We start from the raw sequence: 24452 nt of genomic DNA on the forward strand, positions 1-24452 counted from the left end.
AGAAAAACATTTTCACCCAGAGTTGTGAATCTGTGGAATTCTCTGCCACAGAAGGTAGTGGAGGCCGATTCAATGGATGTTTTCGAGAGGGAGATTTAGCTCTTAGGGCAACGGAGTCAGGGGATATGGGGAGAAAGCAGGAACGGGGTACTGATTGTGGATGATCAGACATGATCATATTGAATGGCGGTGCTGGCTCGAGGGGCCGAATGGCCTACTGCTGCACCTATTGTCTATGTTTCACACATGACTGCAAACGCACTCTCTCACTCACTGCTGGAGGACAGCCTGGCCGTCACGGTGGCACAGCGGGTAGAGCTGCTGCCTCACAGCGCCAGAGACCCTGATTCCATCCTGACTACGGGTGCTGTCTGTACGGAGTTTGTACGTTCTCCCCGTGACCCGGGTGCTCCAGTTTAATAAGGTCAGAAGTCATAAATGATAGGTGCAGAATTAGGCCATTCAGCCCATCGAGTCTACTCCGCCATTCAATCGTGGCTGATCTATCTCTCCCTCCTAACCCCATTCTCCTGCCTTCTCCCCGTAACCCCCGACACCCGCCCTCATCAATTATTCATACGCACAAACTCCAAAGACGCAGGTTTGTAGCGTAATTGTTTTTTATAAATGTTTCTAAGTGCGTAGGATAGTGGTAGACACAGAGTGCTGGAGTAATTCAGCGGGTGCAGCAGCATCTATGGAGCTAAGGAAATAGGCAACGTTTCGGGCCGAAACCCTGAAGGGTTTCGGCCCGAAACGTTGCCTATTTCCAGAAGGATTTCGGCCCGAAACGTTGCCTATTTCCTTAGCTCCATAGATGCTGCTGCACCATAACTCAGCGGGTCAGGCAGCATCTTTGGAGAACATGGATAGGTGACGTTTCACAGAGTGCTGGAGTAACTCAGCGGGTCAGGCAGCATCTGTGGAGAACATGGATAGGTGACGTTTCACAGAGTGCTGGAGTAACTCAGCGGGTCAGGCAGCATCTGTGGAGAGAAGGAATGGGCGACGTTTCATATCGAGATCCCTTCTTCAGACTGATGTCAGGGGAGTGGGTGGGACAGAGATGAGAATGTAGTTGGAGACAGTCAGACTGGTGGGAGAACTGGGAAGGAGGTGCAGATAGACACATAGAAACATAGAAAATAGGTGCAGGAGGAGGCCATTCGGCCCTTCAAGCCATTCATTGTGATCATGGCTGATCGTCCCCCATCAATAACCCGTGCCTGCCTTCTCCCCATATCCCTTGACTCCACTAGCCCCTAGAGCTCTATCTAACTCTCTCTTAAATCCATCCAGTGACTTGGCCTCCACTGCCCTCTGTGGCAGGGAATTCCACAAATTCACAACTCTCTGGGTGAAAATTGTTTTTCTCACCTCAGTCTTAAATGGCCTCCCCTTTATTCTAAGACTGTGGCCCCTGGTTCTGGACTCGGATGGAGAGAGGGGGAGAGCAAGGGCAATTTGAAGTACTTTATATTTACTCCCAGCCGGTCGCGTTGTTGCACGTGTTCCCGCGGTTGCTGCCGCCATGCGCCGGGCTCGGCGGCAGCTGCACTGCTAGTTGCACGCCTGCTGGTTGCACGCCTGCTGCCTGCGTTGCTCTGATGGTCGTGTCCACTTTGTCGTTTCAGCATGGAGGGCGGCGAACTCTTCAGCCGGATACAGGACCGAGGCGACCAGGCCTTCACCGAGCGAGGTAAACACTCGGCATACACGGGTCATAGGTGATAGGACCAGCAACAGGCCACTCGGCCCATCGTGTCCACTCTACCATTCAATCATAGCTGATCTACCTCTCCCTACTAACCCCATTCTCCTGCCTTCTCCCCATAACCCCTGACACCCGTACTGATCAAGAATCTATCTGTCTCTGCCTTAAATATATCCACTGACTTGTGGCCTCCACAGCCGTCTGTGGCAAAGAATTCCACAGATTCACCACCCTCTGACTAAAGAAATTCCACCTCATCTCCTTCCTAAAGGAACATCCTTTAATTCTGAGGCTGTGACCTCAGGTCCTAGACTCTCCCACTAGTGGAAACATTCTCTCCATGTCCACTCTATCCAGGCCTTTCATTATTCTGTTTCAATGAGGTCCCCCCTCATTCTTCTAAACTCCAGCGAGTACAGGCCCAGTGCCGACAAACGCTCATCATAGGTTAACCCACTCATTCCTGTGTTAACCCACTGGTTCTTGTAAACCTCCTCTGGACCCTCTCCAGAGCCAGCACATCCTTCTCAGATATGGTGGTGTAGAGAGTGGGAGTGGACCTCCTGTGCGGGGAGTGAGTCGGAGATGAGCCGACCAACTGGGTGTGTAACTGAAGGAGAAACCTCCACACATAGACACAGAGTAACGCTGGAGTAACTCAGCGGGTCAGGCAGCATCTGTGGAGAACATGGATAGGTGACGTTTCACAGAGTGCTGGAGTAACTCAGCGGGTGCAGCAGCATCTATGGAGCTAAGGAAATAGGCAACGTTTCGGGCCGAAACCCTTCCGGGTTTCGGCCCGAAACGTTGCCTATTTCCAGAAGGGTTTCGGCCCGAAACGTTGCCTATTTCCTTAGCTCCATAGATGCTGCTGCACCATAACTCAGCGGGTCAGGCAGCATCTGTGGAGAACATGGATAGGTGACGTTTCACACAGTGCTGGAGTAACTCAGCGGGTCAGGCAGCATCTGTGGAGAACATGGATAGGTGACGTTTCACAGAGTGCTGGAGTAACTCAGCGGGTCAGGCAGCATCTGTGCATGGCTAGGACTCTATTCCTTGGAGTGCAGGAGGATGAGGTGCGATCTTATAGAGGTGTATAAAATCATGAGAGGAATAGATACGATGTCTGCATGGGCTCTTTCTGGGGCATTGTGTGCAGTCTCGTTTCAGTCTGAAGAAGGGTCCCGACCCGAAACGTCACCTATCCATTTTCACCGCAGATGCTGCCTGAGCCGCTGAGTTACTCCAGCACTCTGTGCCTTTGTTGTCAAGCAGCATCTGCCGTTCCTTGTCATTGTGATGAATCTGCCCCTGTGTTTCAGAGGCGTCAGAGATCATGAAGAGCATCGGCGAGGCGGTGCAACACCTGCATTCTGTGAACATCGCACACCGGGACGTCAAGGTGAGTCTGATGCCCCCCGGCTCTCATCGACACCCCCCCCGTCCCCCCCCTCACCTGCAGCCCGCTGGTCACGACTGTACACCAAGCGTCCAATGCAGTCTCATCAACGTCCACCTGCAGCATCATGTAACATCATGCTTTCAAGAGAGAGCTAGATAGGGCTCTTAAAGATAGCGGAATCAGTGGATATGGGGAGAAGGCAGGAACGGGGTACTGATTGGGGATGATCAGCCATGATCATATTGAATGGCGGTGCTGGCTCGAAGGGCCGAATGGCCTCTACTCCTGCACCTATTGTGTATCGTCTACAACACGGGCAGCACGGTGGCACAGCGGGTAGAGCTGCTGCCTCACTGCGCCGGAGACCCGGGTTCCATCCTGACTACGGGTGCTGTCTGGACGGAGTTTGCACGATCTCCCCGTGACCTGCGTGGGTTTTCCTCCGAGATCTTCGGCTTCCTTCCGCACTCCAAAGACGTGCGGGTTTTCAGGTTAATTGGCTTGGTGTAAATGGAAAGTGTCCCTAATGTTGGATTGTGCGAATGTGCGGGGATCACTGGCTGGTGCAGACTCGATGGGCCGAAGGGCCTGTTTCCGTGCTATATCTCTAAACTTAACTAAATATAACGTCCTGACTAAAATCACCAGTGTCTCTGTTTTAGAATCTTCCCGATCTACGCCCTCACAGCTGGTTTGTTTTCTGACCCCTAACTGATCCTCAATCCATGTGAGTTAGTTGAGTTTATTGTCCCGTGTACCGAGGTACAGTGAAAAGCTTTTGTTGCGTGCTAACCAGTCAGTGGAAAGACAATACATGATTACAATCAGTCCATCCACAGTGTACAGATACATGATAAGGGAATAACGTTTAGTGCAAGGTAAAGCCCCATCAAATCCGATTAGAGATAATCCAAGGGTCTACAATGAGGTGGATGGGAGGTCAGGACCGCTCTCTAGTTGGTGAGAGGACGGTTCAGTTGCCTGATAACAGCCGGGAAGAAACTGTCCCTGAATCTGGAGGTGTGCGTTCGTTTTCACACTTCTGTACCTCTTGCCTGATGGGAGAGGGGAGAAGAGGGAGTGGCCGGGGGTGAGACTGGTCCTTGATGATGCTGCTGGCCTTGCCGAGGCAGCGTGAGGTGTAGATGGAGTCGATGGAGGAAGGGAGGTTGGTTTGTGTGACGGTCTGGGCTGCGTCCACAATTCGCTGCAATTTCCCGCGCCCTTGGATGGCGCCGTTCCCAAACCGTGCCGCGATGGTATCGCATGCTTTCTGCGGTGGTCGGGGGCATGCGGAACTTGCCAAACCTCCCGGGGAAGTGGAGGCGTTGCCGTGCGATCTTGGCCCGGGTTTCAAGCACGTGCTTCAGTCTTGTAGGGCAGGCTGTGGTGTGGCGGGGAAGCAGGGGCCTTGAACCAACTGTATCTGCAGTTTAGTCGACCACAAACAGTTGTTTCCTCTCTTGCTGATGATGGTCCTTGGCCTGTGAGCTGCCGCCAATATCTCAACTCCAAATCTGCTGCTCCACGTGTGTCGAACCTCGACCCAGTTGCAATCGCTCTCAGTAATTTGCAGAAAAGCTTTCTTGAGCATCGCTTGATGAGATAACATATCTTTGCTGAAGAGCGTATCTCTACGGTGAGAGGGGAAATGTTCAAGGGGGGTGGAGCGTGAAATGGGGCCCAAACACGGGCAGGTGGGACAAGTGTAGATGGACAATAGACAATAGGTGCAGGAGTAGAGGCCATTCGGCCCTTCGAGCCAGCACCGCCATTCAAAGTGATCATGGCTGATCATCCCCAATCAGTACCCCGTTCCTGCCTTCTCCCCATATCTCATGACTCCGCTATTTTTAAGAGCCCTATCTAGCTCTCTCTTGAAAGCATCCAGAGAACCGGCCTCCACCGCCCTCTGAGGCAGAGAATTCCACACTCACATCTCTCTGTGAGAAAAAGTGTTTCCTCGTCTCTGTTCTAAATGGCTTACTCCTTATTCTTAAACTGTGGCCCCTGGTTCTGGACTCCCCCAACATCGGGAACATGTTTCCTGCCTCTAGCGTGTCCAAGCCCTTAACAATCTTATATGTTTCAATGAGATTTTAATGAGATGACAAAACATAATGATATGTTTTAATGAGATGACAAAAAAAGCTTTTCACTGTACCCCGGTACATGTGGCAGTATACTAATCTAAAAAAAGCTAAAGGTGGACAAAAATGCTGGAGAAACTCAGCGGGTGAGGCAGCATCTATGGAGCGAAGGAAATGGGCAACGTCATCCGGAAGGCTCGGCCCGAAACGTCATCTATTTCCTTCGCTCCAAAGACGCTGCCCCACCCGCTGAGTTTCTCCAGCATTTTTGTCTACCTTCGGATTTTCCAGCATCTGCAGTTCCTTCCTTAAAAAAAAGCTAAATATGGTTAGTTTCGAGTTGTATCTGCAGTTCTGTGTTTCTACATTTTATGTTCTATTTGCAAACGGCCTAATTGCTCAATTGCAATGTGTCAATCGCTTGTCCGTTTTGAACAAGAGGTTGGTTTTAGTTCACACTTTCCCTGATGCGCCCGAAGCGTTCTGAAACCGCTGCGGGAAACCCTGTCCTTTTCCTTTCTGCGCTGTTTAGCAAACTCTGCCACAGCGTGACCTGGCGTTGCACAGCTCGAGGCCACTACACTCCCGCCTCACCCACTGAGTTTCCCCAGCATTTTTGTCTACCATAAGTTCATAAGTATAGGAGCAGAATTAGGCCATTCGGCCCATCGAGTCTACTCCGCCATTCAATCATGGCCGATCTATCTCTCCCTCCTAACCCCATTCTCCTGCCTTCACCCCATAACCCCAGACACCCGTACTAATCAAGAATCTATCTATCTCTGCCTTAAAAAAATCCATTGATTTGGCCTCCACCGCCGTCTGTGGCAAAGAGTTCCAGAGATTCACCGCCCACTGATTGAAGAAATTCCTCCTCATCTCCATTCTCAAGGGCCTGTCCCACTTAGGTGATATTTCAGTCGCCTGAAAAACCGGCAACTGGAACGGCGACTGTGAGAGTGGAGCGCGCACGCGCACTCACACTCACACACTCACACTCACTCCCACACTCACACTCACTCCACACTCACACTCACTCCCACACTCACACTCACTCCACACTCACACTCACTCCCACACTCACACTCACTCCCACTCACACTCACACTCACTCCCACACTCACACACACACTCACTCCCACACTCTCACTCACTCCCACACTCACACTCACTCCCACCCCCCCCCCACCACCCCCACCACCCCACCCCCCCCACCACCCCCCACGCCCACACTCACTCCCCACCCACTCCCACCCACACCCCACTCCCACCCCCTCCACACACGCACACGCCCCCCTCCCACACCACCCACACGTCCCACACACCTCCCCCTCACGCACTCACCAACCCCCACACCCACCCACCCCCCCCCACCACCCCACTCCACCTCCCCCCACCCACCCGCCCACACACACTCCCACACTCACGCCCCTCCACGCCCCCCACCACACGCCCCACCCGCCCCACGCCTCCACCACTCCCACCCCACACCACTCCACGTCACCCCACACTCACACTCACACACCCTCCCACACTCACACTCCCACACTCACACACCCTCCCACACTCACACTCACCCACACTCCCCACACCCCACTCCCACACACACTCCCACACTCACTCCCACACTCACACACTCACACACACACTCCCCCCACCCCACCCCCCACCCCACCCCCCCCCCACTACCACTGCACCTACGACTACAGAATGATTGATTTTCTCCATGGTGGCATGTTGAAGATCTCCTCACGACCATGAAGGAGACTCACCAGAGACCACCAGCGAATATGTGGTGACCATCAGAATCTCTGCATTCGCCTAAAAAGTCTCCTAAGTGGGACAGGCCCTTACAGGTACATCCTCTTATTCTGAGGCCGCGCCCTCTGGCCCTACGGTTCAGGGACAAGAAATGCCTGGGATTTTAATGTTTTTGACATTTTTCTGCGGTATGTTTTACGTTAGAATAAAATTATCTGTTTCTTTTCAGCCGGAGAATTTGCTGTACACCTCCAAACGACCCAATGCCATCCTGAAACTCACAGACTTCGGCTTTGCCAAAGAAACCACCAGTTTTAACTCGCTGGCCACGCCCTGCTACACCCCGTATTACGTGGGTAAGGTTTGCCAATCTGCGTAGAACGAGGAACAGGAGGAGGATTTAGGAGGATGTTGCCAGGACTAGAGGGTGTGAGCTACAGGGAGAGATTGAGTAGGCTGGGTCTCTATTCCATGGAGCGCAGGAGGATGAGGGGAGATCTTATAGAGGTGTACAAAATCATGAGAGGAATAGATCAGGTAGATGCACAGAGTCTCTTGCCCAGAGTAGGGGAATCGAGGACCAGAGGACATAGGTTCAAGGTGAAGGGGAAAAGATTTAATAGGAATCTGAGGAGTAACTTTTACAGTTGGTGGATGGAACAAGCTGCCAGAGGAGGTAGTTGGGGCTGGGACTATCCCATCGTTTAAGAAACAGTTAGACAGGTACATGGGTAGGACAGGTTTGGAGGGATATGGACCAAGCGCAGGCAGGTGGGACTAGTGTAGCTGGGACATGTTGGCCAGTGTGGGCAAGTTGGGACGCAGGGCCTGTTTCCACACTGTATCGCTATGACTCCGCAGCTCAGGAATAGGCCCTTCGGCCCACAATGTCCGTGCCGTACATGATGCCAAGTTAAACCAATCTCTGCCTGCACGTGATCCATATCATAGACATAGAAACATAGACAATAGGTGCAGGAGTAGGCCATTCGGCCCTTCAAGCCAGCTTCGCCATTCAATATGATCATGGCTGATTATCCACAATCAGTACCCCGTTCCTGCTTTCTCCCCATACCCCTTGATTCCGTTAGCCCTAAGAGATAAATCTAACTCTCTCTTGAAAACATCCAGTGAATTGGCCTCCACTGCCTTCTGTGGCAGAGAATTCCACAGATTCACAACTCTCTGGGTGGAATAGTTTTTCCTCATCTCAGTCCTAAATGGCAGACCCCTTATTCCCAAACTGTGTGTGACCCCTGGTTCTGGATGCCCCGAACATCGGGAACATTTTTCCTGCATCTAGCCTGGCCTATCCCTTAAGAATTTTATGCATCCCTCCATTCCCTGCATATCTTTGTGTCTATCCAAAAGCCTCTTAAACACAACTATCGTATCTGCCTCCACCCCCACCCCAGGCAGCTCGTTCCAGGCACCCACCACCCCGCACTTCTCATTCAAGCTCTCCCCCTCTCACCCGACAGTCTGTGACTATCCACCCTGGGGTGGTTGGGGGGGGGGGGGGGGGGGGGGGGGGAGATGGTTCTGACTGTCTACCCTCTCTTTGCCACTTTATATACTTCAATCAAGTCAAACTCCAACCTCCAACGCTACAAGTGTCTCCAACCAGTCCTTGTAGTTAAAACCCTTGAATCCAAGCAGCAGTGACAGACACAGAGTGCTGGAGTAACTCAGCGGGTCAGGCAGCATCTGTGGAGAACATGGATAGGTGATGTTTCACAGAGTTTTTGTTCGTGTCACAGTCTGAAGAAGGGTTCCAACCTGAAACGTCACCTATCCATGTTCTCCACAGATGCTGCCTGACCCGCTGAGTTACTCCAGCACTTTGTGTCTTTCTTTGGTATAAACCAGCGTCTGCAGTTCCTTGTTTCTACAATGATCCAGGCAACGTTCTGGTGAATCTTTTCTGCCCGCGTTCCAAAGTCTCTCATCCTTGCAGTAACAGGGCGATCGGTAATCGCTTGCGAAACTCCGCACACGGCTCCGACGAGTCGGGCTGAAACGATCGTGTAACGTGACACCAATGATAAATAAACCATCAAAAAAGTACGGAAGCTGATGAGAGAATCAGTCGAGAGGGAGGTGAGAGATGAGAGGAGTTTCAGGTAGCTGTGGTTTGGTAAACGTCTTTGTTCAGCGAGTGGGGTGCATCGTGCATAGAGGGTGTGTTTCATCGCAGAGAATTGTGGACGCAGCCCAGACCGTCACACACACACAAACCAACCTCCCTTCCATCGACTCCATCTACACCTCACGCTGCCTCGGCAAGGCCAGCAGCATCATCAAGGACCAGTCTCACCCCGGTCATGCCCTCTTCTCCCCTCTCTCATCGGGCAAGAGGTACAGAAGTGTGAAAACGAACACACGCACACCTCCAGCTTCAGGGACAGTTTCTTCCCGGCTGTTATCAGGCAACTGAACCATCCTACCACAACCAGAGAGCGGTCCTGTACTACTATCTACCTCATTGGTGACCCTCGGACTATCCTTGATGGGACTTTGCTGGCTTTACCTTGCACTAAACGTTATTCCCTTATCATGTATCTGTACACTGTGGACGGCTCGATTGTAATCATGTGTTGTCTTTCCGCTGACTGGTTAGCACGCAACAACAGTTCAGTTTTGTTTATCGTTACGTGTATCGAGATACGGTGAGAAGCTTTCGTTGTGTGCTAACCAGTCAGCAGAAAGACAACACATGAGTAATCCGGGGTACATAGTAGCTCAGCATTGTACCTCGGTACACGTGACAATAAACTAAACTGTGTTGGGGGGGGGGGGGGGGGGGGGGGGGGGGAGAGGAGGGGGTCGGACATGAGTATCTTGAGGGGAAACAGACTTTGCAATTATTTACCAGGGTTAAAAACCAAGAGGGAGTTTTCTCAGAGTGTTTATCAGTAAGTAGTGGTCTCCCACAAGGTTCAACTTAAAAGAAACCTCTGCTCTCTTCACAAATTTGGATGCAGATCAAGATTAGTTTAGTTTAGCTCGGAGGGGGTGTTGTTGAGTCGGCAAGATAACCCATCTGTTTGAAGACCGCACTCTGCTGATATTGATAAGACTCGAAGATGCTGAAACTGCAACTGGCTCCGGCCCCTTGCTCTGGCTCTGGCCCCTTGTTCTGGCCCCTTGCTCTGGCCCCTTGTTCTGGCTCTGGCCCCTTGCTCCGGCCCCTTGCTCTGGCTCCGGCCCCTTGCTCTGGCTCCGGTCCCTGGCTCTGGCCCCTTGCTCTGGCCCCTTGCTCTGGCTCTGGCCCCTTGCTCTGGCCCCTTGCTCTGGCTCTGGCAACTTGCTCTGGCTCCGGCCCCTTGCTCTGGCTCTGGCCCCTTGCTCTGGCTCTGGCCCCTTGCTCTGGCTCTGGCCCCTTGCTCTGGCTCTGACCCTGGCCCCTTGCTCTGGCCCCTTGCTCTGGCCCTTTGCTCTGGCCCCTGGCTCTGGCCCCTGGCTCCGGCCCCCTGGCTCTGGCCCCTTGCTCTGACTCTGGCCCCTTGCTCTGGCTCTGGCCCCTTGCTCCGGCCCCTTGCTCTGGCTCTGGCCCCTTGCTCCGGCCCCCGGCTCTGGCCCCCGGCTCTGGCCCCTGGCTCTGGCCCCTGGCTCTGGCCCCTGGCTCCGGCCCCCTGGCTCTCTCTTGAAGGTAGAGAACCGCCCTCTTGAGGCAGAGAATTCCACAGACTCACAACTCTCTGTGATAAAGTGTTTCCTCGTCTCCGTTCTAAATTCTAGACAGGACAGGTTGGAAGGGGTACGGGGAAAATGCAGGCAGGTGGGACGAGTGTAGCTGGGGCATGTTGGTCGGAGTGGGCAAGTTGGGCCGAAGGGCCTGTTTCCACACTGTATCTCTCTATGACCCTGTGACTATTAAATATTCTCTCTCTTTCTCTTCACAGCTCCAGAGGTCCTGGGGCCGGAGAAATATGACAAGTCGTGTGACATGTGGTCGCTGGGGGTGATTATGTACATCCTGTAAGTTCTACGTTCGCCTGTCCCCACTCGCCTGAACGACACCTCATTCCCTCATAAGTGATAGCAGCAGAATTAGGCCATTCGGCCCATCAAGTCTACTCTGCTGAAGGTAGACACAAAATGCTGGAGTAACTCAGCGGGACAGGCAGCATCTCCTGAGAGAAGGAATGGGTGACGTTTCGGGTCGTGACCTTTCATCCGCCTGAAGGGTCTCGACCTGAAAAACATCACCCATTCCATCTCCTGCTGACTTACTCCAGCATTTTGTGTCAAAATAGAAGAAGGTAAAATTCTCAGCTTGCCCGACCCAAGGTATACAAATAGTATACGGAAAGCAGGTCTCCCCACTACACACCTACGAACTTTTTATAGGGGGGACAATCGAGAGCACATTAACCTACAGCATCACTTCCTGGTTCGGGAGCTGCAAGGCGTACGAGCGGCACCAACTAGGCAGGATTGTGAAGACCGCCAGCAGGATTATTGGTGCTCCACTCCCTTTCCTGCTGGACATATACAGGAAGAGATGTATCAGCAGAGCCATCTCCATCATCAAAGACCCCTACCACCCATCGCATCACATATTCTCCATCCTGCCATCTGGGAAGAGGTACAGGAGCATTAGCTGCAAAACCAGCAGGATGCTCCTCAGCTTCTTCCCGCAGGCTATAAGACTGATAAACGGACTTTGCCCCCGTGCCAAAGTATCGCGCACCAACCACCAACATGGACACACTGCAGCAGCTGTCGATCGGAACGCCTGGTGATGTTTAGTAGAGCGTAGAGTGTTTAATTTGTTCATGATATATGTATTTTTATTTCTATTTATGTTTTTACTGCACACTGAATGGACACTGGTTGGGCAAGGTTTTTTTGTTTCCTCTGGGTATGCGAGTACTCAGGAAAATGACAATAAAGATATACTATACTAGTATAGTTGGGCGCTGACAATGTCACAAAATATCAGCTGCAGGTCCCCTTTTGTTCCCCCCCCACCTCCACCTCCCCCGTAGTCAGGATGGAACCCGTGTCTCTGGCGCGATGAGGCAGTAACTACCCGTTACACCACCCTGCCGTCCCCCCCAACCTCCCCTCTCTGGGTTCAGTTGAGTTTTGGAGATGCAGTGCGGAAACAGGCCCTTCGGCCCACCGAGTCCATGCTGACCATCGATCGCCCTGTACCCCAGCATGACACTAACGTACGTTCCCGTGAGCGTGGGTCCGCGGGAACCGCTGCAGTACATCGAGCGTGCGGGCGTTGGACTGAATAACGGCGGCATTCATGTTGGTGTCCGAGCGTGTAATATATGCAAAATGTAGTTCGCTGAGCACACGTTGTCAAATAAATAGACATTAGGTGCAGGAGGAGGCCATTCGGCCCTTCAAGCCAGCACCACCATTCAATGTGATCATGGCTGATCATCCCCAATCAGTACCCCGTTCCTGCCTTCTCCCCATATCCCCTGACTTGGTTATCTTTAAGAACCCTATCTAACTCTCTCTTGAATAGAGAGAGAACTAGATAGGATTCTTAAAGATAGCGGAGTCAGGGGATATATCCTGAAAGAATCCAGAGAACCGGCCTCCACCGCCCTCTGAGGCAGAGAATTCCACAGACTCACAACTCACAACAAAAAGTGTTTCCTAGTCTCCGTTCTAAATGGCTTGCCCCTTATTCTTAAACTGTGTGGCCCCTGGTTCTGGACTCCCCCAACATCGGGAACATGTTTCCTGCCTCTAGCGTGTCCAACCCCTTAATAATCTTATATGTTTCAATAAGATTCCCGCTCATCCTTCTAAACTCCAGAGTGTACAAGCCCAGCTGCTCCATTCTCTCAGCATATGACAGTCCCGCCATCCCGGGAATTAACCTTGTAAACCTACGCTGGGCTCCCTCAATAGCAAGAATGTCCTTCCTCAAATTAGGGGACCAAAACTGAACACAATACTCCAGGTGTGGTCTCACTAGGGCTCTGTACAACTGCAGAAGGATCTCTTTGCTCCTATACTCAATTCCCCAATAAAGTCCCTATTGACTGTCAGACCCACCAGCGCCAACCTGCAGCAGCCGATTGTCCTGCAGACCTGCATGTGTTTGGTTCGGCTGCGGGTTTGTTGAGCGTTGCACTGAAGAAGGGTCTTGACCTGAAACGTCATCCATTCCTTCTCTCCAGTGACGCTGCCTGTCCCACTGAGTTACTCCAGCACTTTGTGTTTGTCGTCGGTTTAAACCAGCGTCTGCAGTTTCTTCCTACACTGTGTGAGGGGGGATCTTATAGAAACTTACACAATTCTTAAGGGGTTGGACAGGCTAGATGCAGGAAGATTGTTCCCGATGTTGGGGAAGTCCAGGACAAGGGGTCACACAGTTTACGGATAAGGGGGAAATCTTTTAGGACCGAGATGAGAAAAACATTTTTCACACAGAGAGTGGTGAATCTCTGGAATTCTCTGCCACAGAAGGTAGTTGAGGCCACAGTTCATTGGCTATATTTAAGAGGGAGTTAGATGTGGCCCTTGTGGCTAAAGGGATCAGGGGGTATGGAGAGAAGGCAGGTACAGGATACTGAGTTGGATGATCAGCCGTGATCATATTGAATGACGGTGCAGGCTTGAAGGGCCGAATGGCCTACTCCTGCACCTATTGTCTATGTTTCTGTGTGTGTGTGTGTGTGTGTGTGTGTGTGACGTCCCCTCTCCCTCTTTGTGGCCCATTCAGGTTGTGTGGATATCCCCCGTTCTACTCCAACCACGGCCTGGCCATTTCCCCAGGAATGAAGCGGCGAATCCGAATGGGACAGTATGAATTCCCAAACCCGGAATGGATGGAGGTATCGGAGGAAGGTAAACATGGTGCCCACAGCCTCGCTCACTACCGGACTTACACAACATCACGCGGGGTCTGGGGACCATCACACCCGGCTCAGCGGTGGGGGGGGGGGGGAGTATTAGCGATTAGTACGGGTGTCAGGGGTTACGGGGAGAAGGCAGGAGAATAAGGAGTAAGCCATTTAGAACGGAGACGAGGAAACACTTTTCCACCCAGAGAGTGGTGAGTCTGTGGAATTCTCTGCCTCGGAGGGCGGTGGAGGCCGGTTCTCTGGATACTTTCAAGAGAGAGCTAGATGGGGCTCTTAATGATAGCGGAGTCAGGGGATATGGGGAGAAGGCAGGAACGGGGTACTGATTGTGGATGATCAGCCATGATCACATTGAATGGCGGTGCTGGCTCGAAGGGCCGAATGGCCTACTCCTGCACCTATTATCTAATGGGGTCGGGAGGGAGAGGTTGATTAGCCATGATTGAATGGCAGAGTAGACTTGATGGGCTGAATGGCCTAATTCTACTCTTATTCCTTCTGACCTTATGATGAGGGGTGATCTTACTCATGAGAGGAATAGATGGGGTAGGCGCACAGAGTCTCTTGCCCAGAGTAGGGGAATCGAGGACCAGAGGACACAGGTTCAAGGTGAAGGGGAAAAGATTTAATAGGAACCTGAGGGGTAACTTTTTTCACACAGAGGGCGGTGGGTGGAAGGAACGAGCTGCCAGAGGAGGTAGTTGAGGCTGGGACTATCCCAACGTTTAAGAAACAGTTAGACAGGTTTCAAGAGTTAGATTTAGCTCTTAGGGCTAACGGAATCAAGGGATATGGGGAGAAAGCAGGAACGGGGTACTGATTTTAGATGATCAGCCGTGATCATATTGAATGGCGGTGCTGGCTCGAAGGGTTGAATGGCCTACTCCTGCACTGATTTTTCTTATGTTTCTATGTTGCATGGATAGGACAGGTTTGGAGGGATATGGACCAAGCGCAGGCAGGTGGGACTGGTATAGCTGGGGCATGTTGGCCGGTATGGGCAAGTTGGGCCGAAGGGCCTGTTTCCACACTGTATCACTCTATGAGAACAACACTGCTCAGGTGTGTCGGAGACTCCGGTCCCTGCCCTGGGTTACGAGAGGCGGTAAACTCGGGCGCAAGTCTCAGTCCCGTCATGTTTGTCTCTCTCTCTTGTATTTTGCAGCCAAGCAGTTGATTCGTCACCTCCTGAAGACGGAGCCAACTCAGCGAATGACAATCATGGAATTCATGAACCACCCGTGGATTAATGTACGTGCCCCCTGACCCTGCGCAGACCGATCGCTTCTCCCATCAAAATATCACTTCCATAGAAACATAGACAATAGGTGCAGGAGTAGAGGCCATTCGGCCCTTCCAGCCTGCACCGCCATTCAATATGATCATGGCTGATCATCCAACCCTGTACCTGCCCTCTCTCCATACCCCCGATCCCTTTAGCCACATCTAACTTCCTCTTAAATATAGCCAATGAACTGTGGCCTCAACTACCTTCTGTGGCAGAGAATTCCACAGATTCACCACTCTCTGTGTGAAAAAGAATGTTTTTCTCATCTCAGTCCTAAAAGATTTTCCCCTTATTCTTAAACTGTGACCCCTTGTTCTGGACTTCCCCAACATCGGGAACAATCTTCCTGCATCTAGCCTGTCCAACCCCTTAAGAATTTTGTAAGTTTCTATAAGATCCCCCCCCTCAATCTTCTAAATTCCAGCGAGTACAAACCGAGTCTATCCCGTCTTTCTTCATATGAAAGTCCTGCCATCCCAGGAATCAGTCTGGTGAACCTTCTCTGTACTCCCTCCATGGCAAGAATGTCTTTCCTCAGATTAGGAGACCAAAACTGTACGCAATACTCCAGGTGTGGTCTCACCAAGACCCTGTACAACTGCAGTAGAACCTCCCCGCTCCTATACTCAAATCCTTTTGCTATGAAGCCACCTATTCCTCTGGTGATTTTGTACGCGACACAGTTTGTTGGTGTTGATTTTCCTGGCTTGATTCTTTGGTGTTTGTGCCCTCCAGCAGTCGATGCAAGTTCCACAGACGCCTCTACACACCAGCAGAGTCCTGAAGGAAGAGAAGGATTTGTGGGAAGAAGTGAAGGTAACGTGGAATGCAGTGATTTCCAAAATGTGGGAAGATCTTGCGGGAAGCGATCTTCATAAGTTCACCGGTGTTAGAATTAGGCCATTCGGCCCATCAAGTCGACTCTGCCATTCCATCATGGCTGAGATATCTCTCCCTCCTAACCGCCTTCCCCTGCCTTCTCCCCATAACCCCCGACACCGGAAGTGCTGGAGAAACTCAACGGGTGCAGCAGCATCTATGGAGCGAAGGAAATAGGCAACGTTTCGGGCCGAAATCCTTCTGGAAATAGGCAACGTTTCGGGCCGAAACCCGGAAGGGTTTCGGCCCGAAACGTTGCCTATTTCCTTAGCTCCATAGATGCTGTTGCACCCGCTGAGTTTCTCCAGCACTCTGTGAAACGTCACCTATCCATGTTCTCCACAGATGCTGCCTGACCCGCTGAGTTACTCCAGCACTCTGTGAAACGTCACCTATCCATGTTCTCCACAGATGCAGCCTGACCCGCTGAGTTACTCCAGCACTCTGCATTCTGTTCTTAAAGATAGATGGCCTTGCATTGGACATCTTGGCTCCAAGCTTCTGGAGGCAGGGAAAGGTCGGGCCCAAGTTTTGTGGGAGTCACATTGAATTGGCGGTGCTGGGTTGAAGGGCTGAATGGCCTACCCCTGCACCTATTGTCTATTGCCATCTCCGCTCTTCGTCACGGACACGTACAAGTCACGCATGTTGCCTATTTCCTTAGTTCCATAGATGCTGCTGCATCCGCTGAGTTTCTCCAGCACTCTGTGAAACGTTTCCCGCGCAGCCCTGGTCTCCCTGTGTCCACGATCTTCCAGGGACAACAATCCAAGTGTGTCCAACCTCCTCTCCCTGTAGCTAATCCCCCCCTCTCTAATCCTGGCAACGTTCAGGGAAGTGTTGGCTCCTGCTCGATGCTATTGGGCCGTCACTGTGGAGATGCAGCGGGTAGAGCTGCTGCCATCACAGCGCCCGAGGCCCGGGTTCGATCCCAACTACGGGTGCTGTCTGTACGGAGTTTGCACGTTCTCCCCGTGACCTGCGTGGGTTTTCTCGAAGATCTTCGGTTTCCTCCCACACTCCAAAGACGTACAGGTTTGTAGGTTAATTGGCTAATGTGTGTTCTCTGTCCACAGGAGGAGATGACCAGTGCCTTGGCCACCATGAGGGTCGACTACGAACAAATTAAAATCAAAAAAATAGAGGAGTCTTGCAACCCGCTGCTGATCAAACGGAGGAAGAAGGGATTGACAGCACCGACAGCAACGGGCCACTGAGACCCAGCCCCACACACGGATACACGGACACAGACACACACACACACACTCACGGACTCACACACGCACGTACACACAGACTCACGCACACACGGACTCACACGGACACACACACACACACACACACCACACACACACACACACACACACAGACACACACACACACCACACACACACACACACCCACACACACACACACACACACACACACACACGTGGGGCGGGGGCAGGGGGCTGCGACCAGAACCACACTGCGATTTTTAGAGACGTCTTTTTAAATGTTGCATGAAATTGAGAAATTTTTAATCAGTGGGTTTTTTTGGATTTTATTTTTGAATAATCGCTTTCCCTCCCTCTCTGCCCCCCTTCTCTCCCCCCCCCCTCTCTCCCCCCTTCTGTCCCCCCCCTTCTGTCCACCCCCCTTCTGTCCCCCCCCTTCTGTCCCCCCCCCCTCTCTCCCCCCCCCTTCTCTCCCCCCCCATTTCCTCTCCCCCCCCATTTCTCTCCCTCCCTCTCTCCCCCCCCCCCGGAGGGGAACAATGTGCAGCGAGGCCAAGCATTTACCGGTGGGAGGAGGGTGGGGCGGGGGGGGGGGGGAGGGGAGGGGGGGAATGGGGTCTTTACCCCCACACACCACAGGACAGTCAGTGTCGGTGTGTTTGGGGTTGGACAACTGGGGAATGTTGTGACAAACTAGTTTGCTCTTGGGACTGAATATTCTTATTTTTATTGTTCGTTGTGAAGTCTCGTTGAGACAAATTTCCTTTTAGTAACTTTTAGGTTTTACAATTCGCCCCCCCCCCCCCCCCCCCCCCCTCAATGCTGTCTGCGATGAATTTAAATGCCCCCCTAGTTCCGCGGGATTCACAGTTTGTGCTTTTAAACGGGGCGGCAGTCACTATGTCTGAACTTTTTCAAGATGCTGATAGCTATTTTTCAAAGGCTTGTATCATTATTTTTTCTATGAACACTCATTGAAAGCCATGAGATCGATGTCAGTGCTGTAGGCAGAAGAGGTCTCGCAGTATTTACTCTTCAAATTCAGATATGCTGGAATGTATTTTTCTGACTAGGAAACAGAATGTGAGGTGTGTGTGCGTGTGCGTGTGCGTGTGCGTGTGTGTTTCACACGTGGTCGGTGTGAGCAGGAACACTGTTGTCCCATACACACTAATGCCTCACCTCGCCATGGTACAAGTCGGGTGAAACTCCATGGATGTCACGAGCTATGCAACCTCTGGCCACCTCTCCTGTTAATGTCCGATGGGTATCTCACTATCCCTCGCTCTCACCAGCGACCACCGAGTCCAGGCCGACCAGCAATCCTCCCCCCCCCCCCCCCCCCCCCCCCGTACACTAGCACTATCCTACACACACACACACACACACACACACACACACACACACACACACACACACACACACACACACACACACACACGACAATTTACAATTTATACCAAGCCAATTCATCTGTACGCCTTTGGAGTGTGGGAGGAAACCCACGCAGGTCACGGGGAGAACGTACAAACTCCGTACAGACAGCGCCCGTAGTCAGGATCGAACCCGGGTCTCCGGCGCTGGGAGGCAGCAGCTCTACCCGCTGCATCGCCACCGTGCCAACCCTGGTCTCCCTGTGACATCAGGTGTTCCAGGGACAATGACCCAAGTCTGTCCAAGTCCAACCTCTCTCCCTGTAGATAAATCTCTCTGCGTTGCCATTGACCTAATGCAATCCTGCAGTAATTAGGCTGGGCAGCCTAGTGTAGGATTGATGTACACCATGGTCTCTGTCCCTGGCCTGGCCTGGCCTGGCCTGCAGGTGTGGTCAGCAATGTGTTCCCTCTGTGCCAACTCTCACCCACCTGTTGGACCCGACAGACCGCCCTTCAATCTCGCCGTGATTCTTAATTCTTAAGGGATTGGACAGGCTAGATGCAGGAAAAATGTTCCCCGATGTTGGGGGGGGGGGGGGGGGAGTCCAGAACCAGGGGTCACACAGTTTAAGAATAAGGGGTCGGCCATTTAGGACTGAGATGAGGAAAATCTTTTCCACCCAGAGAGTTGTGAATCTGTGGAATTCTCTGCCACAGAAGGCAGTGGAGGCCAATTCACTGGATGTTTTCAAGAGAGAGTTAGATTTAGCTCTTGGGACTAACGGAATCAAGGGATATGGGGAGAAAGCAGGAACGGGGTACTGATTGTGGATGATCAGCCATGATCATATTGAATGGCGGTGCTGGCTCGATGGGCCGAATGGCCTCCTCCTGCACCTATTGTCTATGTTTCTATGTGATTATTCATGTACATTAGTCACAGGAGCAGAATTAGGCCATTCGGCCCATCAAGTCTACTCCGCCTTTCAGTCTTGGCTGATCTATCTTCCCCTCCCTCTCTCTCTCTCTCTCGACCACATTCTCCTGCCTTCTCCCCGTAACCCCTGACGCCTGTCCGAATCAGAAACCTCTTGTATCTACATGTCGTTTGTATTGACTGTGTCGTATAACAGAGTCCGTTGGAAAGATGAGCCAGGCCTTTTTGTTATAGAAGGAACTGCAGATGCTGGAAAAATCGAAGGTAGACAAAAATGCTGGAGAAACTCAGCGGGTGAGGCAGCATCTATGGAGCGAAGGAATAGGTGACGTTTCGGGTTGAGACTCGGAAGGGTGAGGCAGCATCTATGGAGCGAAGGAATAGGTGACGTTTCGGGTTGAGACTCGGAAGGGTGAGGCAGCATCTATGGAGCGAAGGAATAGGTGACGTTTCGGGTTGAGACTCGGAAGGGTGAGGCAGCATCTATGGAGCGAAGGAATAGGTGACGTTTCGGGTTGAGACTCGGAAGGGTGAGGCAGCATCTATGGAGCGAAGGAATAGGTGACGTTTCGGGTCGAGACCCGGAAGGGTCTCGACCCGAAACGTCACCTATTCCTTCGCTCCATAGATGCTGCCTCACCCGCTGAGTTTCTCCAGCATTTTTGTCCTATCTGCAGGCCTTTTTGTTAAATCCTTTGTAGTTTTAGCATGTTTAATCCCGTGGGTGGAATACTAATCTTAGTGAATTAACTGTGTGGGGGGGAGTGTCCTGCAGTTCGATGTATTTTTGAGGTAGCCAGCCAAGTGGTTGGGTTGTTTTTAATCAGACTTTGTGCTATTCAAGAGAAAATGGAAATTCTGTTTTGTTTTGGCAGTGTTGTTTTGTGAGCTGATGTTTTCCACAGTGTTGGGGGCCGCAAGATGCGGCAGATGCTGAAATCCCCGGAGCGAGGGGAAAAAAATCAAAAGTGCTGGAGGAACTCAGCGGGTCAGGCAGCGTCTCGATGCAGAGCCTCGACCCGAGACGTCAGCCGTCGATCCTCCTGCCTCCACAGATGCTGCCTGACCCGCTGAGCATATTTGTGTTTATTTTCCCTCTCTCTGCAGTATTGTCTCAGCTAGGCGCCAGGAACTGCAGATGCTGGAATATTGAGTGAAAACACACACAGAGTGCTGGAGGAACTCAGCGGGTCAGGCAGCATCTGTGGAGGGAATGGACAAGTAGAGATATGGGTGCGGTCCATGTTCTCCGGAGATGCTGCCTGACCCGCTGAGTTCCTCCAGCACTTTGTTATTGTCTCTGCTGCTTCAGTTCTGTATTGCCATTCGCCTTGTTCCTGTATCTCCGCACCGCGCCCCGTTATAGGGCAACAGTTTCAGTAAAATTTTTGATCACTTTTAACCGGTGACCACACGGAGGGAGGCCTTTCGGCCCATCGTGTTGATGCTGGCCCCTCCCCGAGGGGAGCAGCTCCCCTCTTATTCTTTTCCCTCCTGTCACGACGGGGTCATTTGCAGAGGGGGGCGCGACTTTGGGAGTGCAGGAGGAAACCGGAGGATCCGGAGGAAACCCACGCAAGTCACGGGGAGAACGTGCAAACTCCGTACAGACAGCACCCGTGGTCGGGATCGAACCCGGGTCTCTGGCGCTGTGAGGCAGCAGCTCTACCCGCTGCGCCACCGAGTGGTGTCGGAGGTGAGGAAGTGCATCTTGTACTTAATCAAACCCCAACTGGCCAATATAGATCAGCCACAGATTCGCTACTCACCTGTGCCAAAGGTGTATTCTTTTTCAACAAGGTTCACCTGTGCAGTTTTAAACCACATAGAAATATGCAAACAATATTCTGTGTGTTAATATTAGCTTTAATGAGAAGCACGACTATTTGTAACAATGTAATTATTAGGCTAGCATCTGAAATCAATGATTATCAATACCTGGTTGAGAAGATTGATCAGGAGTTTGCAGCATTATTTTTGTACAAAATGGAAATAGGATTAAGGGACCTCACTCACCTTTAGATGTTTCAGTTAGAAACTCCAGACTTGCTGCATAGTTGTCATGAATTCCCAGCCCAGAGCAGGCCTTGCATAGATGGAAATGCAGACAAACAAGGAACTGCAGATGCTGGTTTACCAAGGAAAGGCACAGAGTGCTGGAGTAACTCAGCGGGTCAGGCAGCATCTGTGGAGAAGATGGATAGGTGACATCTGACCGGCTGAGTTACTCCAGCACTCTGTGGAACGTCACCTATCCATGTTCTCCACAGATGCTGCCTGACCCGCTGAGTTATGGTGCAGCAGCATCTATGGAGCTAAGGAAATAGGCAACGTTTCGGGCCGAAACCCTTCTGGAAATAGGCAACGTTTCGGGCCGAAACCCTTCTGGAAATAGGCAACGTTTCGGGCCGAAACCCTTCCGGGTTTCGGCCCGAAACATTGCCTATTTCCATAGCTCCATAGATGCTGCTGCACCCGCTGAGTTACTCCAGCACTCTGTGAAACGTCACCTATCCACGTTCTCCACAGATGCTGCCTGACCCGCTGAGTTACTCCAGCACTCTGCGTTCTGTTCTTAAAGATAGATGGCCTTGCATTGGACATCTTGGCTCCAAGCTTCTGGAGGCAGGGAAAGGTCGGGCCCAAGTTTTGTGGGAGTCACATTGAATTGGCGGTGCTGGGTTGAAGGGCTGAATGGCCTACCCCTGCACCTATTGTCTATTGCCTATTGCAATCTCCGCTCTTCGTCACGGACACGTACAAGTCACGCGTGTTCATCCACACCCCTGTCACTCGGTTTAGTTTATTGTCACGTGTACCGAGGTACAGTGAAAAGCTTTTTTTGTTTTGCGTGCTATCCAGTCAGCGGAAAGACTTGTACATTATGGGGGCGGGGGGGGGGGGGGGGGCGTGGACTGGGCAACACACATCTTCTGCAGACCCAGTCATTCAATGAGCTTCATTGTAAAGGGCGCAGTTACAGATGGTCACGTTCCTCCCCCATCATCATCAGGACCTCCCATCCCTACAACCCCCCCCCCCCCTCTCCCCAAGGTCTCTGCTCTTCCACTACAGATGTTTTGCTGGTCTCTAAATGTAAAGACTCCACCACTGATAGACAGACATAGAGACGCTGTGTGTCTGGAATCATCCCAACTCTCTCCGGCCCTAACTCCAGTTCTTGGGGGAGCTCAGTCTGGCCAGTGGACCTCCCCACTTCCCGGGGCGGTGCCCGTGTGAAATGCCCTGGCGTGTCCAGTGGGCAGTGGGTGCGTGTCCAGTGTCCAGTGGGTGCATGTCCAGTGTCCAGTGGATGCATGTCCAGTGGGCAGTGGGTGCGTGTCCAGTGGGCAGTGGGTGTGTGTCCAGTGGGCAGTGGGTGTGTGTCCAGTGTCCAGTGGATGCATGTCCAGTGGGCAGTGGGTGAGTGTCCAGTGAGTCAGTGTCCAGTGGGTGCGTGTCCAGTGTCCAGTGGGTGCGTGTCCAGTGTCCAGTGGATGCATGTCCAGTGGGCAGTGGGTGTGTGGGCAGTGGGTGCGTGTCCAGGCTTGGTGTTCACTCTGGCCCCACCTGGGTAGCCATGGTCAACATTTGGGGCAAGTTCTGGGCCGTGCCCGTGAGCGGAGATTCTCTGCCAACTCCCTGTGATGTTGTCCACAATGTCCGCTTGTCCTGTCTGTGTGAAATGTCTGCCGTGAATATTCCACACACGTCTCTCACACACACGCACATCTCACACAAGGTGCGATCGCGCTCTGCGTTTCGGTTTGGGAGATTCAGCGACTGTACCGCATTGTAATCAAAGACACCATCTTCAGCAATTAAAAAATTATATTTATTCAAACCTGCTGCATCTTTTGTCTTTGTCGACCGGCGTGCGATGACACACGACGGGATGAATCTCGCGCACGTTCCAACGCCTCCAATCCCGTGGCTATTCCGTAAACCAGGGGCCATCACCCAATATTACACAGCCTCTCGCATATTTCACAATTCACCCAGAGCCCGTCTTTAGGCCAACACAACATGCTGGAGGAACTCGGCGGGCCAGGCAGCATCTTTACTTAACTTTAGACTAGAGATACAGTGCAGAAACAGGCCCTTCAGCCCATCGAGTCTGTGCCGACCCCAGACACCAGCATTACCCCACACACACACACACACACACACCACACACACACACACACACACACACACACACACACACACACACAAGGAGACAATTTACAATTTTACCAAAGTCAATTAACCTACAAACCTGCACGTCTTTGGAGTGTGGGGGTAAACCGGAGCACCCGGAGAAAACCCACGCGGTCACGGGGAGCACGTACAAACTCCACACAGACAGCACCCGTAGTCGGGATCGAACCCGGGTCTCCGGCGCTGTGAGGCAGCAGCTCTACCTGCTGCACCACCACCGTGCCGCCCCTTCCCAACAACCATCAGGCTCTTGAACACCACACAACACTGACCTCATTTTAGTTTAGTTTTAGAGATACAGCGTGGAAACAGGCCCTTCGGCCCATCGAGTCCGCACCGCCCAGCGATCCCCGCCACACGTGCAAGTCAAGTCAAGTCAAGTTTATTCGTCACATACACATACGGGATGTGCAGTGAAATGAAAAGTGGCAATGCTCGCCGACTTTGTGCAAAATAACTACAAAACAATGGAACAGAATCACATATTACATACTTGTGGGAGGGAAAAAACAGCTATTTTAAAAAGACACCACAGAGGAGACAATTTACAATTAGCCGACAAACCTGCACGTCTTTGTGGAGTGTGGGAGGAAACCGGAGCCCCCGGAGAAAACCCACGCAGGTCACAGCACCCATGGTCAGGATCGAACCCGGGTCTCTGGAGTGTGGGAGGAAACCGGAGCACCCGGAGAAACATTGCTGTTTTGTGTTTTGTGTTTCCAGGCCTGTGGTGCTGCTGCTGC

The 24452-nt window shown here is 52.1% G+C and overlaps 1 protein-coding gene and 1 long non-coding RNA gene across 5 annotated transcripts in view; one reads left to right on the top strand and one right to left on the bottom strand.

The window, feature by feature from the left end:
• The window catches only part of mapkapk2 (MAPK activated protein kinase 2), an 80391-nt gene that overhangs the window by 51919 nt on the left and 4020 nt on the right, over window positions 1-24452 (top strand). The window contains exons 3-11 of one of the 4 annotated variants that reach the window (XM_033042961.1): window positions 1635-1699; window positions 3040-3119; window positions 7200-7326; window positions 10876-10951; window positions 13671-13795; window positions 14978-15063; window positions 15836-15916; window positions 17056-17214; window positions 17255-17573. In XM_033042961.1, the coding sequence (XP_032898852.1) occupies window positions 1635-1699; window positions 3040-3119; window positions 7200-7326; window positions 10876-10951; window positions 13671-13795; window positions 14978-15063; window positions 15836-15916; window positions 17056-17196 (781 nt within the window). In that variant the 3' untranslated portion in view covers window positions 17197-17214; window positions 17255-17573. Of the gene's footprint in view, window positions 1-1634; window positions 1700-3039; window positions 3120-7199; window positions 7327-10875; window positions 10952-13670; window positions 13796-14977; window positions 15064-15835; window positions 15917-17055; window positions 17574-24452 lie in introns of those variants that run through there. The other 3 variants (XM_033042962.1, XM_033042960.1, XM_033042963.1) reach the window with 3 other exon arrangements.
• LOC116987063 lies at window positions 1134-22827 on the bottom strand. The gene is made up of 3 exons (XR_004415626.1): window positions 22642-22827; window positions 2933-2940; window positions 1134-1172 (listed from the first exon to the last, which is right to left on the bottom strand). It is a non-coding gene; the product is annotated as an uncharacterized LOC116987063 (long non-coding RNA).

This window comes from Amblyraja radiata, chromosome 24 (genome assembly GCF_010909765.2).
Source record: "Amblyraja radiata isolate CabotCenter1 chromosome 24, sAmbRad1.1.pri, whole genome shotgun sequence".
Taxonomy (NCBI): Eukaryota; Metazoa; Chordata; class Chondrichthyes; order Rajiformes; family Rajidae; genus Amblyraja; species Amblyraja radiata.